This window comes from Thermobia domestica, chromosome 7, assembly GCF_964235325.1.
Source record: "Thermobia domestica chromosome 7, izTheDome1.hap1.1, whole genome shotgun sequence".
Lineage (NCBI taxonomy): Eukaryota > Metazoa > Arthropoda > Insecta > Zygentoma > Lepismatidae > Thermobia > Thermobia domestica.
In genome coordinates, this window is record NC_137460.1 from 187,124,337 (window position 1) to 187,148,222 (window position 23,886).

At 36.0% G+C, this 23,886-nt stretch overlaps 1 protein-coding gene across 1 annotated transcript in view; it reads right to left on the bottom strand.

Annotated features, from left to right (window-relative positions):
- Positions 1-2,426: 2,426 nt before the first annotated feature.
- The window catches only part of LOC145690621 (uncharacterized), a 53,436-nt gene continuing 31,976 nt past the window's right edge, over positions 2,427-23,886 (bottom strand). The window contains exons 3-4 of the mRNA XM_081765686.1: positions 15,350-15,537; positions 2,427-3,261 (exon numbers count right to left, since the gene is read on the bottom strand). Coding sequence (XP_081621812.1) covers positions 2,590-3,261; positions 15,350-15,537 — 860 coding nt within the window. The 3' untranslated portion in view covers positions 2,427-2,589. The remainder of the gene's footprint in view (positions 3,262-15,349; positions 15,538-23,886) is intronic.

Sequence of the window (23,886 nt, forward strand, 5' to 3'; positions counted from 1 at the left end):
CTACCTCCGGGGTTGTTTGGCTGGCTGGTCGAGTAGGACCAGGGAGATTATGAATGTGAAGTTGTAGTGTAGTTGAAACAAAGTCTATAAACCGTTGTTTCTCCCTTGCACTTCTGGTATGAATATTTATATCAGCCATGATGATTATGTTTTTAAAGTTATGGGCTATATAATCGAAAAAGGTGAAAGGTATTGGGTGGCCAGGCCGTATATATATGGTAGCTACATTAACAGTAAAAGAAGGGTAGTATATAGAAAATAAGAGATGTTAAGAAATTTTTGCAAATGCAGTAGGATTGTATTGTCTATAAGGACGTTTTGGAGAAAAGCCAATCAACACCCCGCCTTGAGCGCGTGCTCTTACATCGTGGTAGTCGCAGCGTTGAAGTTGGTAACCAGAAAGTCGTGCAGAAGACGCTGGTTTTAAAGCTGTTTCGTTGAGAGCTACGATATCAATTTTTTCTTCTAACAGAAGAGGTTCTAGAAGTATTTTGTGTTGTTGAAATGATCTGATGTTAACGAATAGTAAAGTAAGAGCCATAATGTATACTGCCATATTGGTTTTAGACTTCTGTCTCTAGAGGTCCGATATGGAAGTGAACGGAAGAACCTGAATATGTAGCAGTAAAGTTAAGATTGAACAAAGATTTAGCTGTTGATATGACTACATGGAGAATGTGCTCCCGTTGGAAAGGAAAAACATTTTGTAGTACAATGGTGATATAACGAAAAAGATCTTCGACAGTGAGAGGTTGAGCAACAGATTGTGAGGGTGGTGTGGTTTTATCAAAACTTTGTACTGGCACTGTCAGTTCTGGACGTTCCGGTTGTGCCTGTGGTTTTTCCTTACAGCGGTAGCTGTCTGTTGGATTATTTTCTTTGCAAGTAGAGCAGTGTGGTTGTTGCTGCTGATTTTTGCAAGCTTTTGTGTCGTGAGATTCACCACAGTAACCACATTTAGATGGATTTGGGCGCTGGCGAGTAAAGTGTGAGTTATAAGTTTGCCATTTCTCACACCAAATTGGCAAAGGTCCGGGTGTCTTGGACGGCTCGACTCTATGGAGTTTCTTATAGATAGGAGCTCCATGTGCTAAAAAAAATAGTCAAGTGTTGTCTGATCTTGGGATAAAACGCGCACCATGTAAGTAGGACCATTGTTATTTTTAATACGAATGCATTTGTTGACCTCAATGCCTTCTAGTTTGAGTTCTTCAAGAACTTCTTCATCGCTGATTTCAGGTATTACTCCACGGATAACAACGGAAAACATGGGTGGTTTTCGTGGAGGAGGCGGTTGTTTTGTCTTCCGATCAGCTTGTTTGGTTAATTTAGCCGTTTTGCCAAAGATCTCGTATGACGCTTTGTTCCGAAATGTGATACCAAAGTTCGGGTCTTTTGAGCGGATGATAAAGCCATTTCTAGTTTTAACAATATTCTCTATACTGGCTCTAGGTAGATAATTGTTTATTTGTAGGAATACCATTTTAGGATGAGTATATTTGGTGTCAAAATCGGTGAGCAAAAAAGAAAAGATTGGTCCTTTAGCTGCATAGAAATTTGAACCTGATCCAGAAGCAGTGTCCATTGCCGAGTCCATGTTAGTTGCTACAGGAGACCGAGATCTGTCACGAGGTCGTTTGCTTGAATGAGCGGAGTCACCAGAATCAGTTTGATCTCTGGGTCTAGTTGCTCGCGAACTGGTTTGACTGCCCAATGAAAGGTGCCTGGTACGACCGGAACGAGACAAAGTTTCACAATCTAGTGGAGAGGAACCAGGAGCCGGTGGCCCCACGTACGAGGGTGGGTTCTTGTGCATCGGTCCAAAGACCAGCACAACCTATACGTGTGATGAAGCGATGACAAAGTGATGATATAGTGATGACAAAGATGATAATGATGATAATAATATTCCAAAAATATAAGCGACCCTCCGAAAGTGTCAACTTTCGTCAGTCCTCTAAATATCGTATTTCTGTGATGCTCACAAGTGCGTATGCTACACCTGGTCCTAGCTAACAGATTAACAGCTATAAGAGAGGCTGGGTTCTGCTCAAAGGTAAAGATGTGAACTCTTTGTGATGACCAAAGTATTTAAAATTAAATTGAATAATTCCAGATGTGGGACGTATATGGAAGATGTGATTATGGCAATGGCAAATTCGTTCTTTATTATTTTGTAATATTTGTGTCTCACATCAGAATTAAAGAGAAAAAAACGCCTTAAAATGAATCATCACTGGACACCCGAAAGCCAGGAGGAGGGGATAAAGTCGGTTTTGCCAGCACTAATGATGTCTTTCCTCTTGTACAATTCAGGAGTCGGCACAGTTAACACTGGTCAAGACATATTTATATTGCGTATAAGTTCTTACTTTCGTATGATTGTAATCAAACTTCTCTTTCTGCAAGAAACTCAACAATCAATTTCGTTGGCAAGTAGAAACAAATTATTTAAAGTGTATTAAATTTCAGTTTAATTATTTCAGCCCTTAAGGAATCATAATACATATATTATAAGAAGCATTCGATTTTGAAGTTTAAGATTATTTTGTGCAATAAATAGTGACCCATCCTATTTTAAACACAGGTTCATGGAGATTCTTTAGGTGACTTTTTGAGAGCACTTTTGATTATGTCCTGAGTCTGAGAGAGCGTGTTGGTCAAATCCTTCAGAGAATTATTTAATTTCTGTACATTTACTCCTGATTCTGTCGTTGTGCTTAAATATCTAGATTGTTGATCCGAAACTGTCGATGCTTCAAAACTTGGTACACTTTCATTGAGCCACACACCAAAAGGTTTCAGTGGATGTCTTCGCAGCGCAGGATAATTATATCCAGGAACTGTGGTCTCTCCACTAGATCCTCTTGGTGGTATATTCTCGTGGAAATACCATCCCATTATTTCACTTCGAGTACTTATCCTTCTCACGTCACGTATTCCAGATGCTGGGCTTACTATTTCAGACATCAGAGTGGATGAAGGACTGCTATCTCCAACGTAGGAGGACGGAAGTGGGGAGAAAGGAGTTTTGTCTTCATTGTCTCTTGCTCCAGCCCAGTAAGGAATTGGCGGATTTCTCCAAAACTCCACTGGCTCGTTAGACACAGCTAGATATGCTTGGACACCAAATCTTGGAATTTGTTGCACGCAAGACAAGATTTTCCTATCCCATGATTTGTCAAAATATATTCTTGGAGGTGGATCAGCACTTCCTAGTCTCCTCTGCTTGATAATTACCAGTTGCTCCATATCTCTTATCTGGAAATATAAATTAGTATCAACAGACCATGTTACAAGTAGATTATCAATATTACATATATATGTTATGATGCATTTTCATTAGACCTGCAGCTCTTAACATTGCCTTAACGTTAGGTATTAATGTAGAAATGATGTAGAAATGTTTTACTTGTGAGGTATTAATGCAGAAATGTTTTAATTTATATATATATATATATATATATATATATATATATATATATATATATATATATATATATATATATATATATATATATACGTATGTATATAAAGGGAGTCTCACCTAACTCTACGACCTGAAATATTTCCGAAATGACAAAAAATGGAGACAAATAGAGAATGTACCCATGCCAGGAGTAAATTTTGAATGTTGTGCCAGCATTCACTAAGATAGATTGTAAAATATAATCATATGGATGAATACAGGGTTCCATTATCTTTTATTGAACATGAATACCTTAGACTAGGAGAAATACATTTCACTCATCCTTAAATTTTGAAACTGTCCAAAACTGAATAAAAATTCGAAACTGTTGATTAGGACTCCTGTGGTAAATTTGGATGATTTTTGTTCGTTCATAGGCAAAAACCCGCCAAAATTAAACATTTGAGGATATTGATCTAATATATCGTCTTAATACTTTGAAACTTAGGGACAACTAATACTCTAAGATTATTGGTGTAAAAGTTTAGGAGTTGGAGCTCTTTGGTAGAAAATTGATTAAAACCGATTGATATGAAACAATAACATGTTCACACTTTGAACTTAAGTCATGACAGACCTCTGCACTCATCTTAAGTCATTGTTGAAATCTGATTACTTAATTCCTACCTCCAGCTTCAACTTTTAGGTTTGAAACCTGATACGACATATTGAATCTTATAATTGTAGTTACGATCTTATAGGGCAAGATCGTTGGTGGAAAAGTTATTCTTGGTGCAATCTGATTGGTTGTTCACTTTCAAATATTTGCTTACTATTTAAATATTTTTGAAAAGTTTCCATAATTTTTGATCACTTTTGAAAACCTGTTTTACTTTGTAGTTACGACTGACAACCTAAAGTATTTGATGGAAAATTTTAGGACTTGAAACTTGATAAATAATCATGGAAACTTATTTCATACAACAACAATTTCACACATTGAATTTTAGGATTTGCAGACATCACTCATTGTCTAAGATTATAAATATAGCTGAATAATTGAAAACCGTTTATTGTTAATCAAATAGTTGAAAACCGGATAAGGTTCGAGAGTTAACTGCTAAACTAATCCGATTGTTTTTTTGTAATTGTATAATCTGTGTTATTAGGTCTTTTTGTCCGAAACTATTTCGACTCTTTCCTTATTCTTTTATTTTTTTTCAAATTTAGAATTGTAAATTTTTATGTAGTGAAATTAAAAAAAAAGCATTTTTTCAAAAGAACTTTAAAAATTTTCAGCAAGTGCAAATAATTTTAAAATAAAAATATTTAATCAAAATTTTCAATGAGTGCAAACATTTTGGAATTTGAAAAAAAATAAAGTTGTTCAAACAAAATAGTTATAATAGTGATGAAGAAACAAACCAAAATTTCTAACGAAGAATATTAAAGCAAAATATTCATACTAATAATTTGAAACAAAAATTTTCTAATATTTTTTTAAATCCAAATATTCAAACTAAAACTTCTGAAACTAAAGTTTTCAAAATGAAAATTTAAAAATTCAAAGAGTGATCGAAAAATGTAGAATAAAGTAACTGAAAGATTTTTTAAATTTAAATGTAGAATTGAAAGTGTTCAATCAATAGGATAGCATCAAGAATGAATTTGTACAAATCATTTTAGACTACAAGTCGTAACTACTGCAATAAGGTACAGTAAAATCATATTTTGAAAGTAAAATTTTAAACAATAGCTTTTTAAAAAATAAACAAAGATTTTAATGTGATCAATCAGATTGCATCAAGAATAACTTTCTATCAATGATCTTAGACTATGAGTTGTAAGTTCAAAGTGTGAAATTGTTGCATACCAATTAGTATTAATAATTATCTATCAGGTACCACAAACCGTTTCAGTTTAAAAGACTCAACTACATTTGTTTAACAAAACAAACATTGACAATCAAAAATATTGTGATAAAAGACGGTTTTTAATTATTCGATTAACAAATAAATGGTTTCATTTATTCATCTATATCTGTAACTTAGACTATGACTAATGATTATAAATCCTAAGATTCAATGTGTGAAGTTGTTGAAATAAATTTTCATAATTACTTATCAGGTTTCTAGTCATTAAATTTTCCATCAAATATTTCAGACTGTGAGTCGTAACTGCAATACGCAATACTAAAATTCAAATATTTTCAAAGTAAAAAGTTTTAAAACAGTGATCGAAGCAAATAAACATAACTTCAAAAACCTTTAAATAGTATACAAATATCTTAAATTGAAGAACTAATCAAATTGCAGCAAGAATAAAATTTTCATTAATGATAATTCCATGTAGGTCATGATTACAATTATAAGATTAAAAGTAGGAAATTGTTAATGTATATCAATAAGTTACAATAATTATGTATCAGGACTGAAATCGAAAATTTGAAAATGGAAGTAAGAATCAACCAATCAGATTTTAACAATGATACTTTCCACCAATTACCATAAAGTATTACCAATAACTAAAGTTCAAAGTGTGAAACTGTTATTACTTCATATTTATTGGTTTTAATAAATGCTTATCAGGTTCCAAGTCCTAAAATTTTATACCAATAACCTTAGACTATTAGTTGTCCCTAAGTTTCAAAATGTAAAAATTATAAATTAGGTAAATCCTCAAATTTTGGCAGTTTTTTACCCATTAAAGGATGCAAAGTAGATTATCTTTATTTACCAGTCCTAGAGAACTGTTTCACATTTTTATTTAATTTTTGACTATTCCAAAATTTAAGGATGAGTCAAATGTACTTCTAGTCTCAAGGTATTCAGCCTCATGCTAATTCAGTTTTCCTGCCAAGAATTATGTTCACTGCCACATATAAAGTGTACCTTTTGACAATTTTGTACCCATTAAAAGAGAAAAAGCAGGACCAACTAAATTTAAAGAAGTAAATACTCAAGTCCTGTAGAACATTTACCAATATTCATTTTTAAGAATTTCCAAATTTAATACGTGGGCTAATATCCCAATTTTAAAAGGAAAGTAGCAATGTGCCTATATCCTATGAAAGGAGAATTGACCCTGTGAGAATTGACCTCTGCACTCATCTATCTAATCATATAATATATGCTTCATCACTAAACACACTAAACCTACATCAAAGGTGTTATAATAGGTCAAAAAATCTCTAAAGTTTTTGACCTTTTTAAAAAGTTTTTATACCATAAAAACAGTATCAATCAAATTTACAAAAATATATATTCCAGTCCTAAAGAACATTTTCCAAATTTATTTTTATGACAATTCATAAATATTAAGGGGGGAGTCAAGGTATCCCTCTCCACATTTTAAGAGGAGTACATAATGTACACACATGTCCAAAATTATTGTCGCATGTTTATAAATATGTTGTTGCAGGAATATAATTTGATAACGAATTCGCCCGGTATTTCTTATAATGTTAGTATGTGTATAATCGGCAAACACATGTATGTGGCAAATTTTATGCCAAAAGAGCAGTAAATAAGAACAACAAAACGAAAATAAAACTTTCTTGTCCATTGCGCAACATTTTGTTTTACTCATTCTAATTTTTGTATTTATAATTCTTTTCCTATGAAATTTACTACAAATATATATTTCCCGATTATACACATAGTATCAGTATTAAAAGTACTCTGCAAAATCATTATCAAATTATATTCTCACAAGAAGACAGTTATAGATATGGACATGAGTGTATATATGTCGAATGAAAAGATAATTGATTTTGTCCTCAATCATATAACAGTATGTTGTAGTGAAGTTTCATCTAAGAAAATACATTAGGTAATATGAATATTTTAGCAATTGTTTACCCGCATAAGATGATAAACGTGACCATACAAATACACAAAATTATTTGGTCTAGGAATTAATTCGTGCGGTTGGTACGCACACATTGAAGCTGTAGTACAAACGCAAAATACATAAATACCTTAAGAAAAATATTGTCCATCGCTAGCCACCACTTTCGCCCATCTGTCAGGCAATGTACGGATTCCGTGGCGAAAGAAGTCCTCATCCTTGGAAGCGATCCAGTCAGAGACCCATGTTTCGATATCTTCTGAAGAAGTAAACCGCTGTCCAATCAAATCGTTGTTCATGCAATCGAACAAGTAGTAGTCCGAAGGAGCAACGTCTGGTGAATACGGCGGGTGGGGTAAAACTTCCCATCCGACATTTTCTAAATAGGTTTTGACCGGTTTTGCGACATGTGGGCGAGCGTTATCATGTTGAACAATAAGTTTATCATGTCTGTTCTCCCATTCTGGTCGTGTTCTGGCCAGAGCTTGCTTCAAACGCATTAATTGTCGTCGATAACGTTCTCCATTCATAGTTTCACCCGGTTGCAGCAGCTCATAGTACACCACACCTTTCATATCCCACCATATGCACAGCATAACCTTTGCACAGTGAATATCTCGTTTTGGTTGTGATGGACCTGGTTCACCTGGTTTCACCCAGGCCTTTTTTCGTTTAGGGTTCTCGTAATGGATCCACTTCTCATCACCCGTAATAATTCGATGCAGAAACCCCTTTCTGCTCTGTCGTTGAAGCAGCAATTCGCAAATGGTTTTTCGTCTTTCAACGTCTCTGTCTTTCAATTCATGTGGAACCCAATGTGACATCTTTTGAATCATTCCATGGCTTTCAAGCGTTTGGAGACTGTTGTTTGATCAACGCCTAATGCTGCTGCAAGTTGTTCCTGCGTTTGACACGAATCCTGCTCGAGCAATGCTGTCAATTCTTCGTCTTGAAATTTTTTGGCTGTCCAGCTCGCTCTTGGTCTGCCAAGCCGAAATCACCACTTCTAAACCGTGCAAACCACTTCTGACACGTTCGCTCAGCTAGAGCATGGTCACCATACACTTCCACCAAAATACGATGACTTTCAGTCGCACTTTTCTGCATGTTAAAGTAATGCAGCAGGACACCCCGCAAAAACACTTTATCAGGCACAAATTGCGCCATGTTCACTTAACTACAAACTGGTGTTGTTGACGCTTTAATCCACTGCCCTATACTACGAACGATACGCGATGACAGGGGTTTGCAACACATGTGTGGATACACGGAACTGTGGGACGCTCCGTTCGTTGCGCCATCTCTTGTCCACTCGCACGAATTAATTCCTAGACCAAATATATATTTGAGTCCTACAGAACGATTGCCAAATTTTGTTCCTGACAATTCCCAAATTCAAGCCTTGGTCTTATATACAACTCTCAAATGCTAAGTAGGAGACTCATCTACGCAACCATATAATCATACAACGTGTTAAAGGTTCATCAATGGACATAAAGAAACTAATAATCGACCACATGGTAATACTAATGCTGGGCGTTTTTTACTCACAGAAGGGGATAAGCAGAACCACTCAATTTACAATGATCTATATTTGGGTCCTAGAGAATATATACTTTTTTGGCAGCCTCCAAATTTAAGGGATAATCGGATATATCCCTCTCGCAATTTTAGACGGTTGCGACACTGTACATACAGATGGTGATCAGAAAAATGGAAACCCTGAACGAAATTGCAACTTACCAGATTAATATGGTGTCGGGCCACCTTTCGCCTTCAGAACAGCCTTGATGCGACGTGGGGTGGAGGCATAGAGGTCGTGAATGGTAGCAAGTGGAATTTTACACCATTCCTCGTGCAGGGCATCGGCCAGTTCTGTGAGAGAGGATGGAGGTGGAAATCGTCGCCGGAGTCGTGTTTCCAGGACGGACCACAGTTGCTCAATTATGTTTAGATCTGGGGATTGGGCGGGCCAGGGTAGGTGTTGAACTTCATCCCGATGTTCCTCAAACCACGCTACAACAACGCCAGCTGTGTGAATGGATGCATTATCATCCTGGAAGATGGCGTCATTGTCCGGGGAACAACATCCGGACCATAGGATGCAAGTGGTTTCCTAAAATTGCGACATAATCGTTGCCAGTGATTCGTCCGCTAAGTGTGACGACAGGACCCAATGAAAACCATGATATTGCGGCCCACAGCATCACCGAGCCGCCGCCATGTTTCACAGTTGGGCGGAGACACTGCAGATCATAAGCTTCTTTGGGCGTTCTCCACACATAAACACGGCCCGTGGTTGTGAATAGGGTGAAGGATGACTCATCCGACCATATCACACGTTTCCAGTCCTCAACGGTCCAAGTTGCATGGTCGCGGCACCATTTGCGGCGTGCGAAAGCGTTATGGTCCCTGATGAGCGGTTTGGCCCGTGCAACACGACCCCGTAAGTTCATGTCATGCAATTCGCGGCGGACTGTGATTGTCGAAACAGGGTGAGGGAGGTGCTGATTGAGTTCCTCCGTCACTTGCTCCGCAGTGGCACGACGGTTCTGCGTGACAATGCGCTTTAATACCCGGCGTGACCTGTCACTCATGATTTTCTTCGGCCCACTGTCCCGCTTCCCCGATGTGGTTTTCCCGTGTGTTGTGTAGGCCGTCATCACCTTCGACACTGTCCCACGCGACACACCTAACACAGTAGCCACTGCCGTGACACTCACTCCACATAACCGCGCACCAACAATTTGCTCTCTTTGAAAATCTGAGAGGTCTCCCATTTTACACTACCTCCGTCTGCTGCAGCCACTGGACACTGCTGGACACTGCTAACACACCACCACCAGCGGTCCGGCGCTGCGGGCGTCACGACACCACTGCCAACCCATATATCTGACGTGTTGAAAACTACAGGTGTTTCCATTTTTCTGATCACCATCTGTATGTCTTGAAAAGAAAACGGGCTTCTATATTGAACTCTATAACTATATAAAGTGATGAACCCTCATAAAAGGGGATAGATTAGATCAAAAACATTCAAATGTTTTTTTCAATTTTATATCCGTAAAAGAGCACACACAAAATTTAAAGTTGTATATTTTTGGGTCCTATACTACGATACCAAGTTTTTATTTTTGGTAAATTTGATAATTTAACGAGTGGTTCTATGTATCCTCCCAAAATTTAGGGGGTAGGCCAACGTACCAGTGCCAAAATTTAGAAAAGGTGGTCCTATGCATCCTTGGATCATGGCCTCTAAATATTACTACTACTACTACTACTACTACTACTAATAATAATAATAATAATAATAATAATAATAATAATAATAATATAAATCAATGATAGAGTTACCATAAACAACAAAATTTGTTTATCATTAAACAAATCATTGCAAAATAACATTTGAGATTTTTCTTCTTTCTAGGCTGTGGAACAAATATTAAAACATTATCTTCAACTTTAGGAACGTTTCGAAACATTTTCCTTATTGAAAAAGATCTATTTAACTTCTTTCTGAGTTGAAGAACGGAATGATGAGAAACTAAAATAATTATAGTCTCTTCATACAAGTCTTAGCGTGTTTGCACACGTCGCCGACAATATCGGTGGAAGCCCCGACAATATCGTTGCCGGTGATGAGCGAAGTAAGCGACACACACACAAAAATCTTCTCCTTATATGAAAACAAATAAAAAAAAAAATAATAATTGGGAAAATTATTTTTTAAAACAAGGACTACAAAAACTGTTGTGAAGAGGTGTGGAGGACGGTACAAAACTTAGAAAAAATAGTCCTATGCCTAAACATGTTTAGATTTAACAGTGCTGTTTTAAATAGATGCTGTAAACATATTATTTTCGTTTCGATGAGAATTGATGCTGCTGTACATTGCAAACTATATAGTTTTAATTTTTGTTGGAACACTGTTACATATTCTATGTATATTATTTTGTTTTACATGCAATTAACATTAATGTCATAGTAGATTAAATGATAAGATTCGAATTAGTAATTCTGTTTTACATTGCTCCATACATACACTGGCGCAAATCCCGGGGGGATGAAGGGGACGTGTCCCCTCCAATCTTGGAACTGGGGAGATTGTCCCCCTCAATAATCCGATTTGAAATGTGTTTTTTGGGAGAGAAATTTGATCGTGTCCGATCGGCAGAAAGGAAAGTGAGATGAAATTAATGTCCACTCAGAATAAGCCTCAAATCTGCCCACCTCCCAATGTTAAAGACAACTCTGCTCCCCTGATCCTCCACAGCATTGTTTCTCGACTACAGAAATAGTTTGAACATCGCTATATATATATAATATGGGAACGATCTTACCCGCCCCCCACCCAATGTTGAAGACAGATTTGCGCTGTTGCATACATACCTGTCGTTTCTCGTTTCTTTTTGTCCATGAACTCAAAATCCTGGGCAAGGCTTGCATAAACTTTCGCCATGCTTTTTGCTTTTCAATTCTCTCCTTGAAAGAGTCTGTTATCTTATCCCATATGCAAGGTCTACATTCTACAAGTTCAATAAGGGCTAAAATATCGAATGGAAAAATTCCTGCCATCTCTAAAAATCTAAGCAAAACTAGAAAGATACGAATGCAATAATACACAACCTTTTCATTCAGTCACTGTAGCTAAACTGCAGAACTCTATCAGGGGCTCGATCCCGGTACAAAGGGGAGAGGGAAAACTTGGATACATAGCTTTGGTCTTTGTTTTCAATTGCGATTCCACAAATTATTTTTAAAAAGGGGGGATTTGGGATAGTTTTGGAAATGAGAGAAAAAATCTGCAACAAGTGAGGCATGAAGTCACATCCCTATTGTTGAGATCACAATCAAGAAAATGCCAAATGAGTAACTTGTCCTTGGAGCTTTGGAAAGAGTGTTTGATTGTGCTGGTTTCGTTTCAAAATAATAATAATTCTACTTTGACTTGTCAACAAATATTCTATTCAATCATTGCTTATTGAGTGGAACCGGGAAAGGTGATCTGCACACAGTTCTGATGAAAATAAAAGAAAGTAATAATAATAAGGATTTTTTCCATATGCTTATGTTCACAGTGTATCAAACTTTGAAAATTACGCTTAAATTAATTTCCAGAATGTATTAAAATTAAAAAGCACTAATAGATTAAAAAATATACCATCAAAGAGAGAGTGTGTGTGTGAGAGAGAAATAACAAAAATAAAAAAAAGAGTGGAAAATAATCAAGAAATTGGTTATCTAAATTTCCTATATTCTATTGGTAATAGCTATTTAGAGGGAAACCAGTGCTCTTCAGACTTCCCACATTTTATATTTATTTAATAAAGGGAATTAGCTACTCCAAAACAGAGACTGTAAAAAATAATAAGCTGTTAGGAAGTTGTTTATAGGACAAGATAATAATAATATTATTATACAATTGTAATAGAAAAAATGGAAACAACAAAATTACAAAGACAAGAAACGAAACAAAAATACACAGCGCCTTGTCACTCACTCTCTTCATCTAACCCGCTGGCCGGCCGACATTATCGGTGGCGTGTGCATCCAATCATAAGAAAACATTACCCCCGACAAAATCGGTGTCGGCGGTACCGCCGACAGTATTGGGGGCTTGGCCGACAGCATCTGCATGTCGGAAGATCGGCCGACAATATCGGTGGCGTGTGCAAGCTACGATTTGAATACATTGAAGTCGATTTCACCGCCGACATTATCGGTGCTTCCACCGATATTATCGTTGCCGTGTGCAAACGCACTTAATATTTGAACTAGTCTTACATGGAAGACTTTCATCTAGCTAAAAGTTTAAATGCTACTTCAAACAAATGATCGGCGTAGGCAAACAATTTCCATATCAGTTTTATACCAGGGCAGCCCGGATGCGATTCCTTGAAGATACGAAATATTTAACGTGGTTCAATTTCCATTTCAGTCCATACTCTGTCTAATGTGGAATATGTCTTGTAGAGAAGGAAAGACATCAAGACACTGGAATGACAAAAAACTGGAGTAGGTCCATGGATAGAGACGAAGACTTGCAAACTTATATTCTTAAATCATTCCAAATTTGATTTTTCAGTTAATTTCAACCATTTTCTAACTCATGTATGATCAGTGTTTTTTCTTTCTTCTCACATGCAATATGTAGTGAAATAATACATATCTACACAATGAAAAATAATATCATTAATATATAGTACTCATGGACAAAAAGCTTTAAATAATAGAATTTAATTTCAAAATGAAGAAATTTCTTCGTGCATGAAATCAGGGTGTCTATCGGGCACGAAAATAAGGAAAAAGTCACGAAATCAGAAAACAGTCACGAAAGTCAAGAAAAAGTCACGAAATTTAGCTTTTGGGTCTCAATTTTTTCATCCGTACAAATATAAACACAGACTAGGAAATTTTGTTCTATAAAACATCAAAATTTATCACCAAAAATGTCTATGGTCGGCTTTAGACGCTACCAAATTGCAAGCAAAGCACGCTTCTATCGCGTGCATGAAAATTCGGCCTAATTCGCACCCAAATTCGCTCTTGAGAATGTTATGAAATTTTATGGTTTGGTAAAGAAAAGCTCACGACAAATTCACGAAATTTCATTTCGGAAGTTTGGTAGACACCTGGAAATCCACAGCAAAAGTTTGTTTGAATGCTCCACAGGCTTACCAACTGTCGTTTGCTGGTTGAAATGTTAGTTGTAAATTTTATAGCATTTATTTAGGCGTTTGTGATAGCAACGAAAGTGCTGTACTCGATCTCATTGAGTTGTGGCAGTCCGAGAGGAAATATTTTTGCTGGTGACGATACATTAGTATGCTTAGATCCAGGTTCTCACCATCAAAAGTTTCATGTATATACAAGAGTATCAGCATGTTTTACAATGTAATTGCAATGAAAAAGTTTTGAAAACATGGATCCAAAATTCTTTACGTTGGTATGGTTATTGACATTTATTTAACTTTAATGTAACCATTTTGGATAGAATTAAGAAATATACTAACCCAGGTGTTTTCAAACTGTGCAGCGCACCTCTCTGGGGAGACGCCGAAGGTTGTCAGGAGAGGAGCGAGGACTTTCATAAAAGATCTTACAAACGAACATATTTAAAAGGAAACACGCATACTTAAGTCTGCACTCTGCACCTTTCTCCTTTAGTAATACATAGTAGACTAAGCCTTTGTATCAGCTCTGTTCCACATGCGATCAGGGATGACATTTTACCTCTGGCTTAAATGTGTACAATACTTGTTAGATTGTCACTAAGGATCTTCTACTTTATCTCTGTAGAATAGTATTCCTTCTTAAATGTCTCTGGAATTTCGCACTACGCCATGTGAGATGAATTTTTCCTTTCTCTTAAGTTTTTGTTTTTATTTTTGGGATGACTCTTGGGTTTTATCTTTTCTAAAGTACTACCGCCATTCACAAATAGCCTTATTTTATTTTCATTGGTCGAAGCCGTGTTACGTCTTGCCATTTCAAAATATGTACCGAGATTTAATAAATTGTGTGACTCAAAACAAGCTCATACGTCCCGTCCCATTGACTTTGCTCAACATTTAAATATGCCGTGTTTTATTATTTAAATTTCCTCACTGTCCATATTTTTCAATTTTAACATAATCTGACTTACCACAATTTATAATTATTAACACTGGCTAATAACATTAAAAGGTGTAGTCAGTGTGTACAATGTAGATCACCTGTGTTAATGAGATATTTCCATTAGTGATTAATAAATGAAACAGGAACATAGTTTATCATAGTGATTGTCTTTCTTTTATGGACACATGTAGCTATTTATGTTGGTGACAATTTCATTTTTGACTGAGGAGGCGTGTTCCGATTTTGGTGGTTGAGGGGAGCCTCAACTGCAAAAAGTTAAAAAAAAACCTGTATTAACGTATGGATTTTTATATCCTTATACAATAATACTAAGGTATAAGATTATTACGGTAATGTTAAGTTATTGTGAAGCAGAAGACTACACACTCTTAGTCACTTTGAGTAGGGTATAAATAAATAATTATCCAAATGATTCCTAAAACATTTTTTTACACTATATCTTGTTTACTTTACCTCTGTGACTGTTGGGAAGGGTGGTAACTGATGTAAAGGAGGCATTTTTGTGAAAGGTCCTGCCAGAAATTCATACTGCGCCAGAAGGAAAAGTAATTTAAGATAGTTGTTCCTTTTCTCTAATTCAACAATGTCATCGCTGAGCTCACTGCGAAGGCGCTTCAACCAATGTGCTGCTAAATATCGTTCTGTAAAATAATAATGCTCATTTTTACAAAATTATAGAACAGACATCTCTTAATTCAACAACGAAAATGTAAATTGAACAAAATCAGCTAATTTTTATTGATTTTGTGGTGCTGATCACGAATTTGAAAGTTATTTTCGAATATTAGCTCTACTTTTCGTTTTACAGACATGTCTAATAATAACGCTTTAAAAATAAATATATTCGTTTCGTTTGGGGTAAAATGTTACACTGATCTGGCAACACTGAAGAAACTATATGAACGCTTCGTTTCATTGTGTTCCTTATCTCAGTAGCGTTCTGCTATTGTTAGAAAAGACATGTTTAGTGCAGTTATCAGCGTTTTGGGTGTGACGTTTGTGTAGTGCAGGACATAAAAATACAACTACAAGTACGCAAAAATACTGGTATTTCGAATGTATATTTTTAAATAGTTGTCGGAACTATTTCAAGTGACATTTTGAGGATTTCAATAAACAAAAATGCCGCGAAATTGTGTAAACAGTGCGGATAGCTTCTGCTACGTGTGTGGGGAAATGACGTTTTCCTCACAAAAGCAGACTATAACACCACTAATAAGAAAAGCCTATCAATATTACTTTGGTTGTAAAATTGGAGACCAAGATAAATCTTGGGCACCCACATTGTGTGTAACACTTGTGCCAGCAATCTAAGAAATTGGATTAATGGGAAGGGGCGCTCAATGCCTTTTGCAGTGCCCATGATTTGGAGGGAGCCAAGCGACCACATCAGAGACTGTTATTTTTGTATGGTTCCTTCCGCGAAGAAGGGAATTTCCACCAAGAAGAAGCGGGCCTTGATCTATCCTAACATTCCTTCTGCAATGCGCCCTGTTCCACATGGAGAAGGACTACCTGTTCCTGACCCACCTAAAGAATACGATCTTTTTTCTGATGATGATCAAAAGTTGAAGCTCCTGAATCAAGTACTTCGAAGGACCCTACGTTTGTTGTAGAAGAACCTCCATGTGAACCACATAGACTTACTCAAGAGGAACTAAGAGATATAATCAGAGACCTCTCGAAAAGCAAAGCCGAAATTTTAGCGTCACGCTTAAAGCAATGGAATTTATTGCAGGAAAAAGTAAATATTTCAGTGTATCGGAATAGGGAGATGTTCACTTCATTTTTTACTATGGAAGACACACTTGTGCCATGTACAGATGTAAATGGTCTCATGAGGGCACTTATGAAAACTTGAAACGTTTACTTCAAGCGTTTACTAAATATTACGATTTTCAGTGGCTCATTTGTGGTGACCTTAAAGTAATAGCACTGTTGCTAGGTATGCAGTTAGGGTATACAAAGTGTTGTTGTTTTATATATGAATGGGACAGTAGAGATCGTGGATCTCATTACGCAAAAGTGATTGGAGTACCAGAGAAACTCTTCAGCCGGGAGTAAAAAATGTGCAGCATGAGCCACTGGTAGATCGTAACCGAATTTTGCTTCCCCCTCTACATATTAAATTAGGTCTTATGAAAAGTTTTGTTAAGAGCATGAACCAAAAGGGTGAGGCCTATAAGTACCTAAGAGGACAATTCCCTCGATTAAGTGATGCCAAAGTTAAAGAGGGTGTTTTCATAGGGCCAAAGATTAGGCAACTATTCAAAGATCACAAGTTCGACGAAATTCTCCAAGGTGAGGAGAAAGCTGCGTGGGAAAACTTGAAGAGTGTTTGTTCACAGTTCTTGGGGAGACACCGAGCAACAAATTACAAACAACTGGAAGCAAAGTTGTTATTGTGCTACGAAAATCTTGGTTGCAATATGTATCTGAAACTCCACTTTCTTCATTCACATCTAGACTTCTTTCCCGGAGATTGTGGAGCAGTAAGTGACGAACATGGTGAGCGTTTCCATCAAGATATTGCAGCCATGGAGAAGAGATATGAGGGAAAGTGGAGTTCTAACATATTGGCCGACTACTGTTGGATTATTGCAAGGGATGCTCCAGATGTAACCAACAAAAGGCAAGCCAAGCGAAGACGCTCAAAATAAAATAAACATAATCCTGTACAAGGGATCACTTGAAACTTTTGTCTACATTGTAGTGTAGTTCTTGCACAAAAAGATATTTGTACATATTTTTCATGTTTTGATGTTAATACTGATTTTTATTACGGAATTGTTAATGTTTAACTTGACCACGGTTACTTTATTTTCTGTATCGCTGTGAAACTGGTATTTGCGCAATTTTGAAAAAGGAAGTACAAGGGTATAGAAAGCTATAGGTTAGGGTACTTCTGAGCTCCCCAGCTTATCACATCACAGTGAAATAGATAAAAAAGTAGTAAAATGTAGGTTTTTACAAGGATTTTGCTTAAATGTTCTATTAATATTAATACATTTGTATATATACAGCTACTGTTGTACAAGGACATTTTTTCACAACCTGAGCTAAGAATTTTTTTTTATTATCATTTCCTTTCATATTATACTTAAATGAATGTAAAAATCGCAATTTCAAAGAATTTACATACTTTTGATCAAAATTTGTTGAACAGTGTTATCTATTTACAGAATATTGGATGAGAGTCTATACTAACAACAGTGACTTCTCAAGAGATTTTAAACGTAAGACTAATGAAATAAACAAAATTTCTTTATATACTTAAAACGCTGGTTAGTACCAATAATAATAATAATAATAATAATAATAATAATAATAATAATAATAATAATAATAATAATAATAATAATAATCATCATCATCATCATCGTAAATTGCCTAGAGATACATCTGACCTTTGGCTTCTCGTCTTTGGCGGACGGAGTCCAGATTTGATTCCCGGTGAGCAGCTTTGAAGTTCTACGTATTGCAATGGTTTGGATCCCACCTTGATCCCATATATTCTCATTGCTGAGAGGTGGCACTAAGTTCCAATTAACAATGCTAATGATGGCTGTAAGGATTAAGGTTGCTTGTAGAAAGAAATCTGAGACTTAAATGAAAACACATATATGATTGTGTTTTTTTAAAATTATTATTTTCGTACACTGAAATACAAGCTAAGTGACTATTGATATAATGTAGAATATGGTATTCAAGTTTAATATCTGTGAAGTGTGCTATATGCAGATAAGCGTGGCTTGGATTTCATGATATAGGGTAATGAGATATAATGAAAATTTTTTTTTATACTTGGTAACAGGAGAGTAGCAATAAGAGTTTATTAGGATACTATTAGGTTGGTGCGATGTTCATTTCAGAAAGCAAAATACACTACAATACGTTCTCCATCAAATAGTCGCCGGCCACAAGCACACACTTTTCCTTTCACTCAGCGAATGATTGCAATCCGTGGGGAAATAAGTGTGGAGGCTGTGATGCGAGGAAGTACTCAATCGCAATAGCACAGCCGATCACTGGGGGACTTCCCTTCCCTGGTCACTTCGATAGATATTGAGAGGAGTACTGCGGGTGAGGAACGGTGGGATACTGCAATTCACAGAGATCTTCACCCTCCTTTGCGAGACATGTAGGAAGACATGGTTGTCCAATAGAAGGACCAATGTCCGTTGACTATTGCTGAAATTTGTGGGCAAGTTTATTGAATACTTTATAGAGTTCAACACCATAACGATCTGAATACATAGTTTCAACTAATCTGAGAAAGGCATAATGGATCACTCCAGCAACAACACCTTCTATGAGTGGAAAAGTGGTTTAGGAAACCGCCCTGGACATTGATCAGAACCAAACCCTTGTCATAGAAAATTCATCTTTAATATGAAGTAACCAGCCAATACAGGAAACTTTTTTCGGTCAGTCCTTACACTCAGAGAAGTGCATTCCTTTAGACGTCAATTCTCGTCGCTCGTTGTCAAGTTAAGTGGCACTCATAAGTCCGACTTTTTCACTTGATTGACTGCTAAGAGTCACTGATTGACAATGTATGCGTGGCGCAAATACTTTTCCGAGGTTTGCTTTTACGGTGTTCTTGAGGAGGTCATACGAACGTGATGTTGGTTGGAGACCACAAGACTAATTTTGCAATGCTGTGTCTCCGAAACGGAATTTCACTAACCCGAATAGTGCATTCATTTGCCATTCGTAGCCCGAATGCTCTGTTTAATATTTTTTTGTGGTTTACAATGTAAAATATTATAGTTTGAATTTGTTAAGAAAAAAGCACGAACAAAGTATGGTTTTCCATAGTGCACCACCCTGTTGAAGAACGAACCACCTCCTAACTGTCTGAGAACTCGTGCATGTTTACTGGACATGTACAGAGAGTTGGTGGTGTTAGACGCGTGACCTTTGTCCACGTGTGTGTTGTGTTGCTTAAGTTAGTTTCTGCCAAACGCCAAAGCGAATTATTCGCATCTACCTTATAGAAATTCATTTTCTAGAATAACATTTGCCGTGTTTTGAAACAATATACCATAGTATATTTCAGAAACAGAGAGGTCAAAGTGATATAAATTCTCTGTGCTATAGAGGACGGTGGAGAGTAATTCATTAGACATTAATTTTAATCAAATGAAATGTTTCGATCAAACCTATGGTCTTGAAAACTACACATGGGACAAACATCAAATTATGATCACTACTAACAGAATGTTCGTTCTTCTAACGGGAAGAATAAGGTTTATGGATAACATTTGAAAGTAAACATTTCTGTTTTCAAAATATTTGTTGATTCAAGTTCGATTTAAATAGTTTCGAAAACCGTAATCGTTTTATATACATAAGGGCCACATTTTGTAAAACTCCCTCTTGATGCCAAGGTTAGATGGAAATATTTATACAAAATTGCAAAGTCCTATGGGAAGTACACTTACTGATAAAGAAGTTAAATACCTGGAAGGAATGGTCCGGTGTAGAAGTAATTTTGTACACTTCTATGTCACCGGCGGGTATGTAAATGAGTAAACTTGCAATGATCTAAGACGACTAGAATGGTCACGAGAGCACATTAGTGTTGTCACCACATCATTCTGTGATTTTATTTAAGCATCTCTCCTGCTTAGGTGCATTTACAGCTCCTGTTGGGAAGAGTGCCACACAGCTGCCGTATCAAACCACAACTATTGTTACCGGTCCTCGGTATCCTGGGTATTGGCACTTGAAGAGAATTGACGTCCGAGCTGATCCCATATATGTTCTATCAGGAACACATCGGAGAGCTTGCTGGAGGGAGTACCTCAACAACATGCAAGCATTTTATATATACACGTGAAGTATGAGGAGAAGCGTTGTTCTGTAGAAAGATTGTAACAGAATACTGTCTCATGAGAGGTAACACATGAGGATATATTATGAATGGCTCAGGCCGAAAGTGTTGCCATACATCAATTAAATCACATGTGCGTAATATCTCCCGAAGTTCTGAATAATAGGTAAAATAAGGTCCTTGCCCTCGGAATGTAAATCTTAATTATAATGTCCAGGTAAAATACATGGACTGGAACCACAAAAAGAGCCTGTACAATATCAGTTATAAAGATCTCTTTACAGTTACGAGTTCGGTTGGAACCTGATGATGCAAAGACAATGCACAACTAGACGTGATCAAACATAGCAACCGATGTTCTTTCGTTGAGATTAATTGGGAGTTTTCTGAAAGTCTAGATCACTGCGATATAAGATCGTTGTCCGTAATCCCTTCTCGGTAAAGCAGAAACAGCAGAATAGACTTTCCACAGCAAAGAGAGCTACTTCTTGGGCGAATATGACGTCAATACCAGCCCTGTAAAACCCCTAAAGGCCTATTTGACAGAAGCAAAGCCATTAAGATTGATAGTTTAAAAACAAAAGCTATAGATAAAGAGATATGCTAATATTAAGAAAAAATAAACGAACCAAAGTTTAACTAAATAATAAATATATGGGTAAGTAAAAACACTTTGGTAAATAATAAAACTAGACTTGACTTTCCACTCTTGTTTACCTGGAGCATTCATAAACCTTGAATACTTCACGCTCCTCTCCTACATTATTTAGTTTGGAACTCATTAGTGATCGATTGATAACGGGCTCCTTCTTTCTTGTTTCAAGAGTGCTTTTGAATAATAAACGTAACGCAAACTGTCTACATCTGCAGTATTGGACCCATTCACAAGCTATTGTTCATTCTATTAACTTTCAACTGGAATCTTTCATGAACAATATGGGAAGGTGGTGCAAACATTATATGAACTTCTAATAGCCAAAATAACTATTGGTGAAACTCTTATTAAACATTTCATACTTAAAGCAACCTAAATTGTACTTGGGGAAGAAAGCCAGAGAAAGTTGGGAAAATATCGCTAATTAATGAAATGGTCTTGGATTTAAAAATTCAGATAGTTGAAAATGTTAAATAAATCTCCATTTTTTGCCCTGCAGTGTGATGATTCCACGGACATATTTCAGTTTTGTCATTTAGTAGTATGCTGTTGGCGTAAAGGAAAAGAAGCTAGTGGAAGAAATATCGTTTTGAAAAAGTTCGGACACATCATCAAAAGATTTTGATATTTTTTCTGCTATCAGTATGTTTTGTTGAAAATTATTTATCTTAAGAGTATGTACTGATGTAGCATCTCCAATGTTAGGTTCGCTATCTGGGTTTATAAAGCTGGCAAAGGACAGAAATCGTTCAATTATTGGTTCACATTGCTTACTTCACAGACAAGTCTTATCTGCAAAATCTTTACCAGAGAACCAGAAGCAGAAATTATCATTGGCTATTAATTTGTTAATTTTGTAAAATCTATTACTCTGAATTCTCTTCTCTTTGAGATTTTGTGTAACAATCTCAATGCTTAATATAAACTTTACTTTTACATATCAAAGTTCGTTGGTTGTTAAAAGGTAATATAAAACATAGGTTGTACGAGCGGGTTTAGTTCAGATGTGGAAATATTTCTGCTAGATGTAGAAAAAGATAAACTTTATGCTTTTTTTCTGATGTTACGCTTGTATTTTCTATTTCATATCTTGCTGACTTTTTAAAAATATTAAATAACCTTCATCTCTAAGGTAGAAACACGAACACACTAACTTCTTATGTGATAAGAGCTTTCATGGTAAAGATCCTACTATGGAAACACCATCTGACTGCTTCTACTCCCCACTTTTGATCTTTTCCTCGACTAAATGAACTTTGTGTGAAGAAAATTGTCAGTGCGAATTAGCAAGTACACCATTCTTTCACATGTAAAAACGAAAGAAAGCAAATGAATTGAAGTGCGATTAATGTGCCAAAGAATCGTTTCATTCTGTTTTTGGAAGTATTTTGGGTTTGTTTCCTGCCTTTTTATCCAAGAATAGTAAAAGAAACCTTAATAGTTTTTGTTTAGTTCTCGACAACTTACCTCTGTGAATCAGAATCACAATAAAATTAAAGTATCGCAACTTTTTTGAAGTGGAAATTTATCTCAGGTGTGGTTTGCCGAACTTATCGCCTAACATCAAGAAACATGTGAAGGTAAAGCAAAACCAACCATTACCCTGAGTTTTTGCTGTGACCTTACTTGATAAGTTTTGAAATCCATCTTATACACAAAAATAGCATTTTGTATTTATTTTTAATAATTTTGCAAAAAAATAGTTTGTATAATCATTTAGTTTTTAATAAACTAGAAATCTTGAATAGGAATAGAAAAGACAAAATGGCAAACATATATCGTTTGAAGTTGGCTAAAATTAAAATGTAACTGCTTATTACTAGTTATGTTTTATTCATAATTTCACATTTTGTTTCTTCATTGCTTCCGCCCCATTGCTTGATCTTCACGCCCTCAGGGAGAAGCGTCTCCCAGGTTGGGAATCATTGTACTAGAACAATTGAGCGGCTTACCACTTCGACCTCCTGTTATTGGATTCGTGAAAGGCTTCCTATAATGAAATCTTATTTATTGAAATTTCATCTAACAAGTTCAAAGATATAGTACCGTAATAGATCTACTAATTGCCTTAATCAATATTTAATTTTTTGTCACAATTTCTATCGTTCCAAATACAATTCACCCTTTTCCAATTAACCTGACCAAGGCATGTATGAGGACTGTTAATTTTACTCTTATTAATATAGTGATTGTAAAGTGGAAAAATATTAAATTAGATTAGACAACCAGGATGCTTTTTACTATTTATATAATAATATCCGAAAAATTAATTTAAGTGCCATTTAAAACGAAATAAAATAAAGTCTGCGGACAACCGCACAAAACTTCCTCACTCCAATTTATTAAATTAGATCAACTCATGCTGAACTTATTACAGAAGATTTATTTATGAATTACTAATAAAATATAATAGGCCTTTTCGGAAAATTTATCTCGAAAACTAAACTACTGCCTGAAGTGTTTTGTGCCATATTATAAGGTTGTCATTGTGTTTAT